This window comes from Trachurus japonicus, chromosome 21 (genome assembly GCF_045865225.1).
Source record: "Trachurus japonicus isolate A0001 chromosome 21, Traja_1.0".
NCBI lineage: Eukaryota > Metazoa > Chordata > Actinopteri > Carangiformes > Carangidae > Trachurus > Trachurus japonicus.
This window is the reverse complement of record NC_140927.1, coordinates 27,679,775-27,696,278: the sequence shown is the minus strand read 5'-3', so window position 1 is coordinate 27,696,278 and position 16,504 is coordinate 27,679,775. Positions and strand designations below refer to the sequence as shown.

General features: G+C 40.5%; 1 protein-coding gene across 1 annotated transcript in view; it reads left to right on the top strand.

Moving 5' to 3' along the window:
• cntnap5a (contactin associated protein family member 5a) overlaps window positions 1–6,156 on the top strand; it is a 126,530-nt gene extending 120,374 nt beyond the window's left edge. The window contains exons 23-24 of the mRNA XM_085764943.1: window positions 199–273; window positions 5,340–6,156. Coding sequence (XP_085621069.1) covers window positions 199–273; window positions 5,340–5,575 — 311 coding nt within the window. The 3' untranslated portion in view covers window positions 5,576–6,156. The remainder of the gene's footprint in view (window positions 1–198; window positions 274–5,339) is intronic.
• The last annotated feature ends 10,348 nt before the right edge of the window (window positions 6,157–16,504 follow it).

The following is a 16,504-nucleotide window of genomic DNA, read 5'->3' as shown; positions in this document are numbered from 1 at the left end:
TTTCATCTTGCTTATCATGTAATATAATTCTGCGTAATTCCACAGCCGAGCGGTGAAGTGCATTGAATTACACCTCCGCGATAAAGGGGGAAACCACACACACACACACACAACCCCGAGATCTTAACGCCACCACTCGCGTCTCCTGTATAATAGGGACATTAATGAATTCACTCTTTCTCTTCTCTGCTCTTCCAGATCAAGCAGTAACAGCCAATAAAGATAAAGAGCCGCGTGGCAATGGCACCCAGAAGGATTTGGCAGTGATCGCAGGTCTGTTTTTCTCTCCTCTGTGCTGCTTTATTTTTCTTTGGTTAATTGAAAATGAGTCCCAGCTGTTTGTTATTTGTCATTCTCTACATTTGCCTCCGTCCTCACTCTCATCTCTCGCTCTCGCTCTCGCTCTCTCTGTTCTCAGTCTCAGGCTCATTTTCATCATTTCATTGGCACCGAGGCAGTTTGGTTTGTCAATTATATTCAAGTCGATGATGGAAATGTTAAAGGTTTCTGTACAGGGAGCGTTTGTTTTGCAAGAAAGTCACTTAAAGGATCAATTTGACACTTAAGAGCCTGTGCAAAACCCACTTTGGTCCAAATTATACTGATCAACACACGTTTATCAAAAATATCACAGTACAGTAAATCATAAAGATGTCATCATCAAATAAGATGTTTAAAAAATATATCACAGAATGATAAGGTATTAAAATATCATATGGTAAGTCATAAATATGTCATAGTTAATACAGTATGTCATAAAAATGTCACAATGAAATAAGTCACAGAATAACAGGTCATAAAAATGTCACACTGTAGTATGTCATAAAAATATAACGGTGTAATAAAGTATAAAATGTCACCGTGTGATGAAGTTGAAACATTTCATAAGAAGAGTCATAAATATGTCATAGTATAATAAATACAGTGTGTCATCATAATAGTATAAAAATTTAATATCCAAAGTCATTAAACTCATAGTAGTATGTCATAAATATGTCATTATATGATGAGATATAAAAGTTTCATAGAGTAAGTCATAAATATGTAATAAATTGTTTTTAATACAGTACAGTAGTATCATGATATAATACATATATTCTATCTACATATGGAATATCAGAAAAATAAAAGTACAGCAAGTTATAAAGAATTCATAGTATCATATAAGTCATAAAAAACTGTCATAGTATATTTTGGCATAAGAAATGTCACAGTATGATGAGGTAAAAAAGATAAGAAGTTCATGTACCGTAGTATGTCATAGTATTTAATACAGTCAGATATAATATGTTCTATTAAGGCAATAGTAGATATGTATGAGATGTCATATGAAATGTTATAGTATAAAAAGCTATAAAAAATTGCATAGTATACAAGATAAACATGCATCAATTCTATATACGTAGAGAATGTCATAATAATAATAATAACTTAATTTGCAAAGCACTCTTCAAAACAGTGTTACAAAGTGATTTCAATAAAATAAAACGTAATATGGCAGCAGCTGTAACCATTAAACAATAAAAACATTAGAACAGTAGCATCCAAAACAGTAAAACCCCAAACTATATGGTATATCACAAATATAAACTATGCAGTTACTGGAATATGAAAGTATGGTAAGGTGTTAATTATTACACAGTATGGAGTGTATTTGTTCACAATGTGCAGCCTAAACACTGAGCGTCTGTAGCTCTGTGTAACTGACGGTCTCTCATGTGGATAACTGACACATCACTGAGGTAAATAAAAGGCCGCAGCCATGTGATGGTTAGCTTCGCGTTAGCGCAGAGGTTGCAGCTTTAAAACTCCCTAATTAACATGTTATATAGTTTGTTTCTTTGATTACAGAAAAAAAAAAACAAAGTGTGAAAACAACAATTTCCTGCCTCCCCGGGGGGCAGAGGGAGGGATGGAGGGATGGAGGGATGGAGGGAGGAGGGAGGAGGGAGGAGGGGTCATGTGCAGGAGCATTTCTTTGGTCCAGTTTCCAGGCAACCAGCAGAGACTCCAGACTGGTCCTTTAGGATTAAGAAGTAGATCAAGGCGTTTTTAAACGTATCAGTAGCAGCTCAATAAAAAAAAGAAAAACTCCTTCTTTTCTGTGTTTGTGCTGCAAACAAAATCTGGATTTTATCTCCACACACACACACACACTTCCCTCAAAATGTGTGTCTCTCTTTCTCTCACGCACACACACACATTTTGAGGGAAGTGTGTGTGTGTGTGTGTGTGTGTGAGAGAGAGAGAGAGACATGTTGTTGTGATATACACAGTGCACCAGTGTGTTGGTGCTGTCCAAAAAAACGAGGTAATGCATGAATATTGTATAAGCAGGATGTTAATGAGATGATCAGAACATTACACTCAGTCCAACAGCCTCCAACGAGGATCAAAGCAGAGTTCCCAATGATTAGTTCCTGTTTCAATGAAACAAAAAGACATTTGATATTTAAAAACACTGAAATTCACTGACACGAGTCAAACAACAAACAAACGGCACGAGGCAGCAACAGCAGCATTTAAAGATATTAACAACAAAACATGTTAATACAGTAAATAACAACATGAATGTGTGAAAGGAACAAGAGCCAGTTCAGTTCAACACTTTATAACTACACACTGTTAATTGATCTATAATATCTGTCAGCTTTCATCAATCAAGTATGATATTAATTACAAACCAGATATGAAGGAGATGTCAGTGTTTTCATCAGATTAATAAGGTGTCAGTTTTAAGAAACTACTGTATTTAGATGAACAATGTCAAAAGAACGATTTATAAATTATGAATTAATACTTAAAGAGGAACTATGCAGGATTTGTAGCTTAACTATGCTATATTTTTACCTTAATTAAACAGCTTTGGAGTAATTGTGATGGTTTAATAAATGGCTTAACTTGTTACAGGGAGAGTGGAGGCTAAGACTACAAAAATATACAAGTCGTAACATCGTATATGATATATAACGTTTTCTACAGCTCTATTGATTGCTTTCGCGCCAGCTTCGTTGTAAACAAATGCACATGGCCGAGAGGAGGGTTAGCAAAGCAGCGGAAAAGCGACCAGGCTTACATAGTTCCTCTTTAACTGAAGCTTGGAAATGTGTAATTATTGTAACAGTCTTACTGAGCAAACACAATCCAATCCAATCCAATCAAATCAAAGTGTATTTAGGACTTAACAGTGTCGAAAATGATGAACAAAATTACAACTTAAGAACACAACAAGAACAAGACAATCAAAGGGACATTAAAACATTAAAAGAAGAGAGAAGTCACAGAATCACTCAAGGTTTTAAGATTGGACTTAAAAAGCGGCAGGTCATTGATGGCTTGCAACTCTGGTGGTAAAGTGTTCCAGTGCTTTATGGGCGGCCAGAGCCAAAGTCTTATCGCCCCGTTGTTTACGGCAAATCATAAGGACTTCTAAAAGCAGTTGGGCCGACAAGAGAAGAGCTCTGGGGTGTTGAGGGACTTGACAGCTTTAAAAACACACGTTAAAAGCTTAAAAACAGTCTGAACTGAACTGGAAGCCAGTGGAGGACGGGAGTGATGTGGTCGTACCGTGAAGATCCAGTTAAAAGGCGTGTGGCGGCGTTCTGAACCAAGTGGAGGCGGGAGAGAGAGAGGGTTGTTTGACAGAGCGTTTCAGTCGTCCAATCTTGAGCTGGTAAAAGCATGGATTGCCATTTCCAGGTCCGGCCTGTTCGGGAAAGGCTTAACGTTGGTTAAAAGTCTTAGCTGGAGTCAATCTGCTTATCAAAATTCAAAGATCTGTCAAAGATTACCTCCAGATTCCTTATGGCAGGTTTAAAAAAAGTTGTATTATACTCCTCATAAAGTGTTAAATACCAAAAACAAAATTAATTGATGGATTAATGAAATCAACACTGTTTTATTTCTATTTTTATTATTGAAAATATTAAATTTGACCTGGTGATGGCACCAGAGGAAACAAGATACCCCTACAAAGTGTTTGTCAAAGTATGTCTATGACTAATTAACCACTGAACACTGATAACGTAGTATCTAAGCGTCACCTTGTAGTTTTTTTTTTTTTTTAACTTTTTATTTTTCCACAAAACAAAACATTCACTGACATAGGACCCTATGGATTGAAATACTAGTAAATAAAATGCAATAGAAATACCATAAAGAGAAATCGCACGGAGAATAGATATTTGCGGCAAAGGGAGTAACAGCAGTACAATATCAATCTTAGAGATACACACCAGTCTTATAATAACCCATATTCCTCCATTAGTCCTCCAAACAGAGAATATTACAGTTCCACCTTTGTTCAAAAGTGTCCTTTTTATTTTTTTCCTCCCATTCGCACAGCTTCTTTCATTCATTTTATTAATTAATCAATTTATCTGTCTATTCTTATTTATTCACTCATGTCCAATTCCACTTAAGCATCCATCCTCCGCTTCCTCTTCCCCTCTTTCATTCTTTCATCCTTTATCCCGGCTGTCCCTATTTCTTCCTTCTTACCTTCAGAATTAATGCTGTCATTAGTACTATTATGAGTTATGTTTGCTATATGTTTGCTATCACAACTGTTATCCCTACTACCCTTTATATCGTGTTTGTTATTGTGACCAAAGTCAGCGTCGTGATCCTTTAATTTCTTTCCTTATCTTTGCACTATTACACCACCACACTACACTGCACTCGAACGACACACGCACATCTTGTGTATCCATTGCTGTATGTCCGTTATGTTGTTTGTCTTGAGAAAAAAAAGTAAAAAAAATAAAAATAAAAAAAGCGTCCATTTTCAGTTGTAGACTTGCCACCTTTTAGTTTTTCAGGGTTTATACAGGAATCTTGAAGTTAATTTAAATACCTTTTTAAGACTTTTTCAAGACATTATCAGTATTTTTTAACACCTCACCGCCACTTCAAGCTGTAACCATTAAATCAATGACACTTTTAACTGAACAGTTTTAGTTTGTGATTACGACTGTAGACCACTTACAACAGAATTCAAAACAGGCTGGGATAATACATCAAAGGAAAAGTTTATCAAAAAAGAAATATTGCTCAACTCCCAAAAACAAAAACTACAACTCGTTTGATTTTGTTTCTAGTAGAGCTGCAGCCGATATCCGAGTACTCACTTGACTTGGGCGGCATCCGAGTGCCATTTCCCTACTCGGATTCCTTCAAAATTGAAGACTTTATAAAGTCGTGAAAAGACTTTTTAATACTTTTTAAGGGTCTTAATTTTCCCAAAATTGATTTATCACCTTTTAATACTTTTCAAGACCCTGCGGATACCCTGTTTTTAACCTTATAGTTCGGCTGACTGCTCCCTGCTGTGTTTCCAGGTGTGGTGACGGCCGTGGTCTTCATCGCCGTGTGCGCTCTGGCCGTGATGAGCCGCCTCCTCTACCAGCAGCGTCAGGCCCAGGCGAGCGGCGGCGGCGGCGGCGGCGGGGGCGGGAGCGGCGGCAGCGGCAGCAGCATCAAAGACGAGCACAGACAGAGCATGTACACAGACTACAGGACAGAGCTGCACCTCCACAACTCAGTCAGGGACAACATGAAGGAGTACTACATCTGACTCCGGCCGGCTCCCCGTGGCCCTCGGTCCAAACATTTACCTCTGTGTGGTGAAGGATTCACATGTGGACGACTCGCTGCCGCAGCATCCGGAACAACAAAAACATCTCCGTGCCCTGGACCGTCCCCCCGGGGGCACTCGCAAAAAAAAAAGTCCACTGACTCTCTTCTTAATGCTCAAGTACAAGCAAGTGGCTGAACCTTTACAGCTGTTAGTGTATTTGATGTTGGTGAAACTGTGCGAATCGAGCCGCTGTGGTTTCTGTTGTCCCAAAAACGTGTAAAGCAAAAAGATGAATGTTGCTGGCAAAAGATGGAGGACGGAGGGAGGGAGGGAGGGAGGGAGGGAGGGAGGGGACGCTGAAAGAACGAGCGGAGCTGCCCTCCATCCTGAACGCGCACAACGTAACGAAGAAAAAAATAAAAAATAAAGATTTCAAACCCTCAAATGCTGAATCTCTCCACGCCTCAGTGGGGACTCTCTAAATTGTACTCGCAAGTCAGGAAATGTAGGCCAGGCCTGTAAGATATGCGCGCGTTTCGCTGCCGTCTTTGTTTTTGCAGTGGTGGTGAATGTTGTAGAAGAAGAAGAAGAAGAAGAAGAGGATGATGATGGAGGAAGAAGAAATGGGGACAATACTGCCTATACTGTATGAGTGCCTAATTTGCATAGAGTTTTTATTTTAACATTTTTGCAGTTATTCATGTGGTTTTGCAGAGGCAGTTGCATTTACATAGAGAAGAGGAGCTTATTGTCATTCAGCTGTGCAGCCCACACACACACACACACACACACACACACACACACACACACACACACACACACACACTCACACACCACACGAAATAAAAAGGAAATGGGAATTTCCCAGTCATGCGTAACATCTGCCAGTTTGACCACCAATAACGATTCTCACACACCGAGCTGTTTCCCACTGAGCTGCAGCGCCGCAGATGGAGACGGAGACGGACCGACCTTCACGAGTCCATCAGCCCCCGACCCGTTGTTTCCTGGATGTAAACCAGGGAGCAGAGTGCAGCGCTGTGCACCGTCGTTTATTAGCCCACGTGTGTTTAGTTCTAGGCAATATCTAGCAAATGACCTATGAAACCATGGATTTTTTTATATTGATTTACTTGTGCTAATTCATTGTGTATTCTTTTTACCAGTACATAAAAATCTGTACCAAGAGAGTAGCAGACATAAGAAATTAGCAAAGAGGATCCTAGTATTAAAATAAAACTGTAATTTACACTGATATGTCCAATAAGAGGTGTGTGAACCAAACGGCCTTTGTGACTCTGCAGGCAGTTGTTCAGGGTTTGTACATCTGTAAAGCTGGAGAGAAAACCATCGGGGTGGGGTGCGGGGGAGGTTAAAATGTCACATCACAACCGACTCTGACTCCCATCGTTATGTTGTTGTTATTTCTTTTAACGCAATCGCCGGTGAAAGCCAAGCAGACAGGAAGAGGTAGGGAGGTGTTTCATTTCCACAGTGTGAGGCTGTGATGTGTGTGTCGTTACCCAGCGGGTCACCAGACTCCAAAGGTGCGAAGGTTTCACGGCACCGTGGGGGTTTTTTAAGTCAATGAACTGACATCATTAGTTTCTATAGTCACTGTTTGGGGTGCGGTGGTGTTTTCTATGTATTTCAAGCAGAGGAACTGTTAATAGACGCTGGTTAAACAAGGAAGGAAGTCTAGAGCCACCTAGTGGTCCGGAGAGCACATAACACGACCAAAACTAAATTAATATTATTGCTGAATGACAACAAAGAAGTTCTTTTTATATATATATATAATTCTCACTATTGAAAATATGAGATTTGACCTGTTGGTGGCGCCAGAGGAGCGGTGACACACCTACATGTGGCTTAGCTCATCGCTACATTAACAGTGTTAGCTCGTTATCCACCGGCTTCAGCTGCTCTCAGGTTATTAGCCGTCTTCGTCAACAGTGTAAGAGCTTAACGCGCTAAATACTGAGCCTCTCCCCCTTAAAAAGATGATAAATAAAGGCTGTATTTCAAAATGAGAGGAGAGCGGCATTTTTGTGTTTAGTTTAGTTTTTTTTAATCAAAGTGTCAGACAGCTCATTATTCTGATTCCTCTGAATTGTCTTTGTAAAACTTTAAGGGAAAGAAATTGTTTAGATATTTGACTGTGATTCCATTTTTTGTTAATTTTTTTTTTTACTACCTTTTTAATTTTATTGATTGTTTTGTTTTGGACCAATGCGCTGATGAACGGACGGATGTGAGGACTGACAAACAATATCACCCTTCCTTCCTGGAGCCCCCGCCGCCGCCGCCAAGGTTAAAGATTACATGACTGAAAGTGACAGGGGAAGCGGGCGGGTCGAGAGATAGGGTCTCGAGCTTCTGGACCTTATCTGTGCATGTCCTTGTAATCTAAGTACGTCTCAAGATGTGATAGTCTGCAGATCTCCAGTATCAGAGAATGAATACATTACCTCTCAGAGTGTTTAGGTTATATTGCAATGGGTAATATCACGTGGGTACTTCTTCTAATGATTTGTATAGCTGCAGTTTTATTAAGGATCTATTGTATAGATGTATAATTTAATAATAAAAGTGAATATATTGTTAATCCTCCGTGTGAAAATGGCTTCACTTCAGCAACTTCAAACAAAGTCTTGAATTTTTATTAAGATGTTTAAAAAAAATGTTTCTTTTCAACCAGCAGTGACTCCAATCACACGTTTACCCTGATGTTTGTAGGGAGGGAAGCCAGTGAGGGATCAAACCCCAACGGCTGCACCAGAGCCTCCTACTGTTTGGAGGTGAGATTAGAGTTCAAAATTTCAACCCCAAACCGAAACGACCCGAGGAACTCGAAGCCCGAAACCAGCTCAGACAAGCACACACAACACAGTCTGGCTTCCCTGGCTCAAATACAGTATCTTGAATCACTTAAAGTCAACCAATCAATCATGTCCCACAATAATATTACCAGGCAGGCTTTGCACAGCTCAGCATATCTTGTTTAAGTATTATTTTTTTAGTCAGAACAGAATTCAGCATTCTTTATTTTTATAATTTACATATTCTTCTTGTTTAATTATTATAGCCCTACTACCATCCCTCTTACACACACAGCAGACAATACTTCAACTTTAACACTTTATTAAAAACTAATAACCAAACTTCAACAACATAACACTGAATAATGAATTAAATAATCTTAACAGATAAAAACTATTCTGTTTTCTGTTCTCTCTCTCCCTTCCTCCCTCTGCTGTCCGAGCCCGACTCAGCCCAATTAACTTAATTAGTCGGCCAAAACCGACCCGACCCGTCGTGCTTATTATAGTCGGGAAATGAAATTGAGAATGCAACTGAAAATGAAACAGTAGGAAATACAGTTCTACATCAAAAGGCCTCAGAGGCAGCATTTGAAGACTGAACAGTAGGACGACCAGGTTTTTTGGCCATTTCAATGGCTCCTTCAAAAGCAGAACCCCTCTTCCTGGGTTATGAAGGATCCAACAGGATTGACCCTTTGTGATCCAACGTATCCCCGTTGGGCACCAATAATGAAAACTAGAAAATTTCCTCTGGGGAAATTTTGAATGGGCCACGGGGCTACTGCCGGTTTTGCCATCTCTGTCAACATGGGAATCAAACCCACGATCTTAAGGTCAAGACAGAACTGATCAGACATATGATCATCTTTCTATAAGCACTGATATGGAGGAGCTGTAACCACATTAGGTTACCTGTGTGTGTGTGTGTGTGTGTGTGTGTGTGTGTGTGTGTGTGTGTGTGTGTGTGTGTGTCAGGATAGGCGAGGGGGAGGGGGGGGGGGATCAACTTGCGACTGCTGAGGTTGTATCAGAGTCTCACGTCGGATGCTCCGCCGGCCCAGAGCGCTCTCATGCGGGGAAAGAAAGGAGGGTTAAGCGCTAAACTCCTCGCCCGTCTCCGCTGAAGTTGGCTTCATTTTGGTCATGTTGCTATGGGATGCCCAGCAGCAATATTCCTCTTCTTCCTCTTCAGTGTCCGGTCTCTGGTCAACAACATGAATAAACTGCAACAGGATCACGTTGTTAAACGGATCCTGGACTGTCGTGATGTTTCTAATGAGCGTAGTTTAACAGCAACGTCACGCTGTTTCCAAAACCACACCGACTTCAGCAGAGACGTGAGTGTAGGTAGGTTTTTAGAGTTAGCCTACAGGTTTAACAGTGGCTCCTGTCATTGCTTTATTTTCAAAATATCATGTTGCTGGCCCTACACTCACAAACAAAACCTATTTTAAATTGTGTATTTTTTGAGGGTATTCTTGTATTAGAGGTTCAGAGGCTGTGGTCTGGACTGTGAGCAGAGAAAGCTGCCCAGCTTTAATATAACCTAAGTCTGATTGGCTATTTAAAAAATCATTTAAATATTATTTAATTTAAAGGAGCCACTGTAGCCTATAAGATCATGTGTAAGATTAAATTCAGTGTTAAAGGCGCCCAGCAGGGCCGGCTCTACGCAGGGGCAATAGTAGAGCGGGTCGTCCAATGATCAGAGGGTTGGCGGTTCGAATCCCGCTCTGTCCAGGTTGCTGCCGTAGTGTCCTTGGGCAAGACACCTTACCCACCTTGCTCCTGATGGGTCGTGGTTCGCGCCTTGATGGCAGCTTCCGCCATCAGTGTGTGAATGTGTGTGTGAATGGGTGAATGTGATGTACTGTAAAGCGCTTTGGGTATCGTTCAGGTATAGTAAAGCGCTATATAAATACAAGACCATTTACCATTACCATTTACCATAGTAGAACCCCCCCCCCCCCCCCCCCCCCTCTCAGAGTACACCAGAATGCTTCACTCACATGTTAAAATCACAAAAATGTTGTGCCTGTGATATGTCTGCATACCCCCCAGAAAGTAGGTAGTTGCACCCCTGACTGTTCCAATGGGGGAAAAAAATCAGAAATAGTTGAATATTGCAAAAAGTATGAATATTTGAAAAGAGAAAAGTAATTCCGATAATGTCCAGAAAAAGCTGCACGATTTGATGTATGAATTGTTGAAATAGCACAAAGTATGAAGGACTAGAAGGAGACGGTAAAAAGGCAGAAAGTAGTAAGAATACTAGATAAAGTAGCATTTCCTGATGGAAATGCGTGTGAATGCTGAAAGCAGCTGAATGCTGTTGCAGAATTAGCAAATAGTGCAAGCAGTGATCACCATACAAATGTTTGACCGAGGTTGATCTAACCACTTCACCATAGTTACATTCAATGAGAGAAGGGTAAAAGAAATCCCTGTATATCCCTGAATTAGCAGATTGACAAAGACATGCGGAATGACGTGCAAGAAACATGTCCAAGGAAGGAATTGAAGTATTTGATTTCAGCTCAGGTCAACAGCTGATGGTACAACTGTTCAAACCGAGGGCGTCAAACCCTCAGGTTTGTGGGAAAAGTTACTTGTAAAGGTTGCAAATTGCAACAGGAGCCATATCTACCATTTCTAGTGACGCAAAACGAAAATCCTTCTTGTTTGTGGTTCAGCTTTGATGTCTGAATCTTATCTGACATAACTTGTTTTCATTTTGTACTCCTGTGCTGGATGTAGTTTTGAAGAGAGTCACGTGACCAAACCAACATCCACATGTCAAAATTTCAACATCACACATTGTAATTAACCAAAAAGGAGGGGGAACCGAACAGAACATGCACTGGCAATCCTGGCAAAGGATTGACCACCACCATTGACTATGAAGGCCAACAGAAGGTTTTCACAGTGTCCATCTTCACCGCTGCATCGTAAAACGTAGCTCCTGTCACCAATGTTTATTATGACTTTGTACAGTTGTTCAAGTGAGCTGTAGCCCAGTATAAACTATTCAACGTGTGGCCCTGTAGCTGTTTGCTGCTGCATTGTTTCTATTATTCTAAACTGTACCAGTGAATCTTGGTCGGGTGGTGAAGGATCGGCCTGTTGGAGCCTTCGTTGTCTCTTGGCCCCTGAGCAGCTCATGTCTCTTCTAAGACCTGGTCAGTAACTCCTGATGGAGCTAATTCAAACAGACCGAGGTCAGTGCTGCAGAAGATTTTCTCTGCACTCGCTGAGCTTAAACACACATACAGATGTAACCACTACATTTCTTCCTTGACCCCCACTGAAGGAACTAATGATTCCTGACTACAACATTTCGTGACCCCCAACAATGACATCACTCTTTTTTTTGTTTGTTCCCCAGCAGTCGTAAAAGCAGCCACAAGCACCTTGTTTACCACATTCAGTATCTTGAACCATTAGAGTCAGTAGCCGGCCTGTGGAAGGGCCCGCTGCCCTCTGAGTGCACACCAGGGACCGGCCAGTGATCTAATGACCTTTTAAAAGCAGCTCTCGAAAAACACAGCGCTGCTTCATCTTCTGCCAACACAGGAGCCAAACGAGCAGAGAGACTTTGAACATCCCACAGACTCAACCCTGAACAATCTGTAGCTTCAAAGTCGATGTTTTTTCTTTTTCATTTTCTTTTCTACTGCAGATCTATTCAGAAGAGTGTTTTAAAGAAAGAACTCTTTATATGTGAAGCGTCTGAGTATCTACTGAACACCAAATAACAAACGCAAATAAACTGTCACACGTTTCTGCCTTTAAAGGCCATGTTTTACTTTATTAAATGAATGTGCAGAATAGTCTTGCTGCCCGTTGTCCAAACAAATTTACTAGACATCTACACAGTTTGCGTAAAAGATACTATTTTAAAAACCTCCAGAGGAACGTGTGAATCACTGCAGCGTTGGCAGTTCCTCCTCGCCTCCTGTCTTTGAGGTCACACGCACAGGTTATATTTGGCCCAGCGTTCGCAAGACAATAAATCTTTATGCGCTCTCCGTCGTCGTAATGAAGCCGCAGTCGAGTCAGTGAATCGCTGCGTTTTGATTGACTGGGTAAAGCGAAGCGTTGCCCTCGCCGCCGAAATCAGACTGTCATGTGTCTTGGGCCTGCACTGCAAAAACTCAAAATCTTTCCAAGAATATTTGTCCTTTTTCTTGTCAAAATGTCTCATTATAGTTAAAATAATCACTTTCCACTTAAAATAAGACTCATCACCTAAAAAAATTTCTTGTTTTTAGATAGTTTTCACTTGTTTCAAACTAATTTTCACTTGGAATAAGTAGAAAAATCTGCCAGTGAAAGCAAGTTTTTTGTGCTTGTAATAAGGAAGAAAAACTCCACTATCAGATTTTTCTACCTATTTCAAGTGAAAATCTGCTTGAAAGAAGTAAAAACTGTCTAAAAACAAGCTGCTGATGTTTCTTATTTGAAGTATAATGAGATTTGTTTTGAATAGAAATGACATTTTGACTAGAAATAAGACAAATATTCTTTGTAAGATATTTGAGTTTTTGCAGTGTGGAGGAGCTTGGAAACGTGTTCTTACTGTATGAATCTCAGAGTTGACATCAGTGAATCCAATTTACATGTTGGGTTACAGTAAACAAGCTCAACATGCCATTACCCAGAACCTCATGTGCACTGGACACGTCAATGTGATTCCAGGCAGCAGCAGCAGAGTTGTTGCTAATAGCACACAGCTCTTAATATTATTATCATTATTATTATTTTTGAAGCAGGGCTGAGAGTTGTTACAAATATGCTCTCTGCTTTCTGTCTGATCCACCATTAGAGTCCAAGTGGGACATGAGGGACCGATAAACACTTTAATGGCCTTTAGAAATATAAGGAGCGACTAAACCACTGGGAATTAAATTTTCTAAAATAAAATTGAGAGGGCGGTATTTTTTACAAGTAGCTGCTGCTGCTGCTGCTGCTGCTGCTGCTGCTGCTATGCAGACGGAGTGATCATCATCATTACTAGTGATCAATACAGGGCCTCTCCCTGATGGATGCTCCCCCGCCCCCGTCATTGTTGAAGGATCATTGTTCCTGAGCTGCTGGAACAATCAAACCAGTCGTGGGTTTGTTCCGAGTCATTGTGCTGCTGCGTTGTGTAACATCTGTCAAACGTGTTACATAAAACATAGTGGAGATATTACACATGCATCCCTGTTGTGTTGTGTTGTGTTGTGGTGTTGTTGCTGTTGTTGTTATTAATTGTTCATTGCGGTTTTGGCAGAATTTGTATTAATATTTATTGATCCAAGGTCGAATCTCTAAGTTTGGTTGAGTCCATGTCGGGTCGTAACATCTGCAGCTCTGCACAAGGTTTTCAAATATACACAACACACACATCTGTGTACCTGCACATCACACACACACTGACACACACACATTCATATTGGCAGGCAGACACAGACAGAGATGTTCAAAAGTTGCTATGGTGACAAAAAGTAAAGCCCATCTCTTCTATAGGAGCTGGGTGTTAACAGACTGGTGTGAGGGAGTTGGTTTTCTTCATGTTCTGATTTTCATCTGCAGCTGTTGCAGGCGTGGAGGTGCAGCGGTGGCTCATCTCTCTGCTTCACAGTTAACAGATGTGTAGGTAGATACAGACCAACCCTACAGACCGACGCTATAAGAAGCACAGAGGTGTCAGTGCTGCTTTTCAACCAGGACCATAATAAACCATATACATAGCTACAAGTGCATTACGGTTTATAGCAGGGCTGTCAATCAATTAAAGTTGAGTTAATCATGATTAATCGCATTAGTATCCATTGTTAATTGTGATTAATTGCAAATGTATCACACATTTTCTATTTGTTCATAATCAACCATAAGGGATGTGCTAGCTCGTATGTCGAGCACAGAAGTTGTGTTATTGTTTGGAAGGAGGAGCCATAATAACTAATGAAATTATTATAATTGGATGAAAGATAAATGATTATGATGTAAAATGTAACTTTTTGACCATATCAAGAGATAAATCAACAACAAACAGGATTAGCAGAGATACAGGAATAAAGCTCAGCTGGGAAAGTACATTTTCCATTTCATGAGGCCTTTAATGACCTGCATGAAAATGAGAGTCTCTTCATTGTGTGATAATTCAGCGCCACACAATGATGGAGATAAGACTAATGGCTCCAGCAGAGTCTCCTCCAGCAGCAGCAAACATCAGCATCCTCAAGCCGCTGATCCGCAGGACAAATGGAAATAGAGGAGCAGTTAGTAGTTAGTGTCAGAGCGCGGGGGGAAAAAGACGTAAGACCACTAAGATCTAATGTTATTTCTTTTTAATGTAACTTTGGATGCTTTGAATCGGCAGTTCAGCTTTTACTGGGAGTTGCAGCTAATTGTTTGGCTCCCCGGCTCAAAGCTTCACAGCTTCAGTGTCTTTTGGTTCATCACTGGCTCTCATGGAGTCATTTTGTCCACAGCAGGCGGCTCTGTCAAGAGAAATAGCTGCAAAAAGCCACCGTCCACTTCCTAAACAGCAGAAACACTGAGTCTCAGCAGCTGTTGAACACAGCATTTAGCAGCTAAACACACAGATGTGAGACCAAAACACATGAGCTCTGAATTTGTATTTTCTTTATGTGCATTGGAAGTAAAGTTAGGTCGCCGCTAGACTAAATAAATCCACATTATTTGCATTAGCAGCTAACTTTAAACCAACATTTTCATACGCCACCTGTCCACCTGGTGTCTCTTTTTTCCATTAAGATTTTCCAAGTTCCCAGTCGGCTTCAACATCATAAACTCGGAGGAACTTCAGAAACCTTGAGTTCACAATCCAAGATGGCCGGTCCGAGCATCGACAGTGAGTAAAAATTGAACATTAAACTGTTTATCAGCCACTTAGTTTTGTTTTTGTGTCAATAAATCAGTCATACGGACACTATAGTGCAACTTTCACCTGTAGACATGTTGTTACGTTGCTTTCGGCTGGTGTTAGCTAACAATGCTAATAACAACAATAGCTAACAAAATGGCTGCTTTTTGTCTTTTTTTCAATCTTTATTTAAATTCATCAGCAATGACAAACTTGTTACCAAATCACAACTCTTATGTCATTCCCAGCTCCAACTTTAGATGCATGCATGAAATGCATCAGCTCCACCTGTTGACCCATCAGCCACTGCAACTTCCCCACCTGCCTACAGGTGATGTTGACTTTCTTGTTTCATTCTTGTGTTTTAGAAAGGAGAGAAGAGAAGGAGAATTCATATAGCTAGTGTTTGGAAAACGCAACTGACTACATAGGCTATTTGGCATGTTTTGAATCAACTTTATTTACAACACATTGCAGATAAACAATGACAAATTGAATCCTCTTTGTCTGTTGTCAGTGCAAACCAGGCGCGGCGCCAGGATTTCAATTTTGGACGGGCCACAGTAATTTTGGATGGGCCACTATTTAGGAAAAAATAACACTAACATACATAGAGTTGGAAATTATTCCTGAATGACTCGTTTGTGTCTAAATTGCCTTGAAAGCACACAGCTGCTGAGACCTATGGCTGAGACGAGCTTTGACAGCGCGGTGCGCCGCTCTCTCTCCCGTTAAAAGTTAATCCAGCTCACCCAGCGGACCTCTCTCTCTCCTGGTACTTATATGTGTTTAACCAAATACACGAAAAGCCAAATCAAATCAGAAATGTGTAGCCCACTTCTTTTTTAACTCACAGACATTTATTTTCATAAAGTAATAAAATATCTGGACATTTTGCCATCGTTAACATTGAGACAAAAGGCTGCAGGAATGGAAGAAGAATTCGGCAAATCATCTTATCACGCAAAAAGGCACAACAAACAGGTTTTGCACAATGGTTTGCACAGATAAGTCTTAAAATATGTGCAACACCTTCTCATTACAATCCACGCCATCTACACAGTTACGTTATCAGCTGTTATTAAAACCCAACTCATCAGGACGCGATGACCACCACTCACATTACACAACAAAACGTTAACAATTAATCCACACTCAAACCGTTAACTGTACTCAACAAGCTGTTATTACAAGGTTTACAACAGATATGACAGACAACCTGTGGTA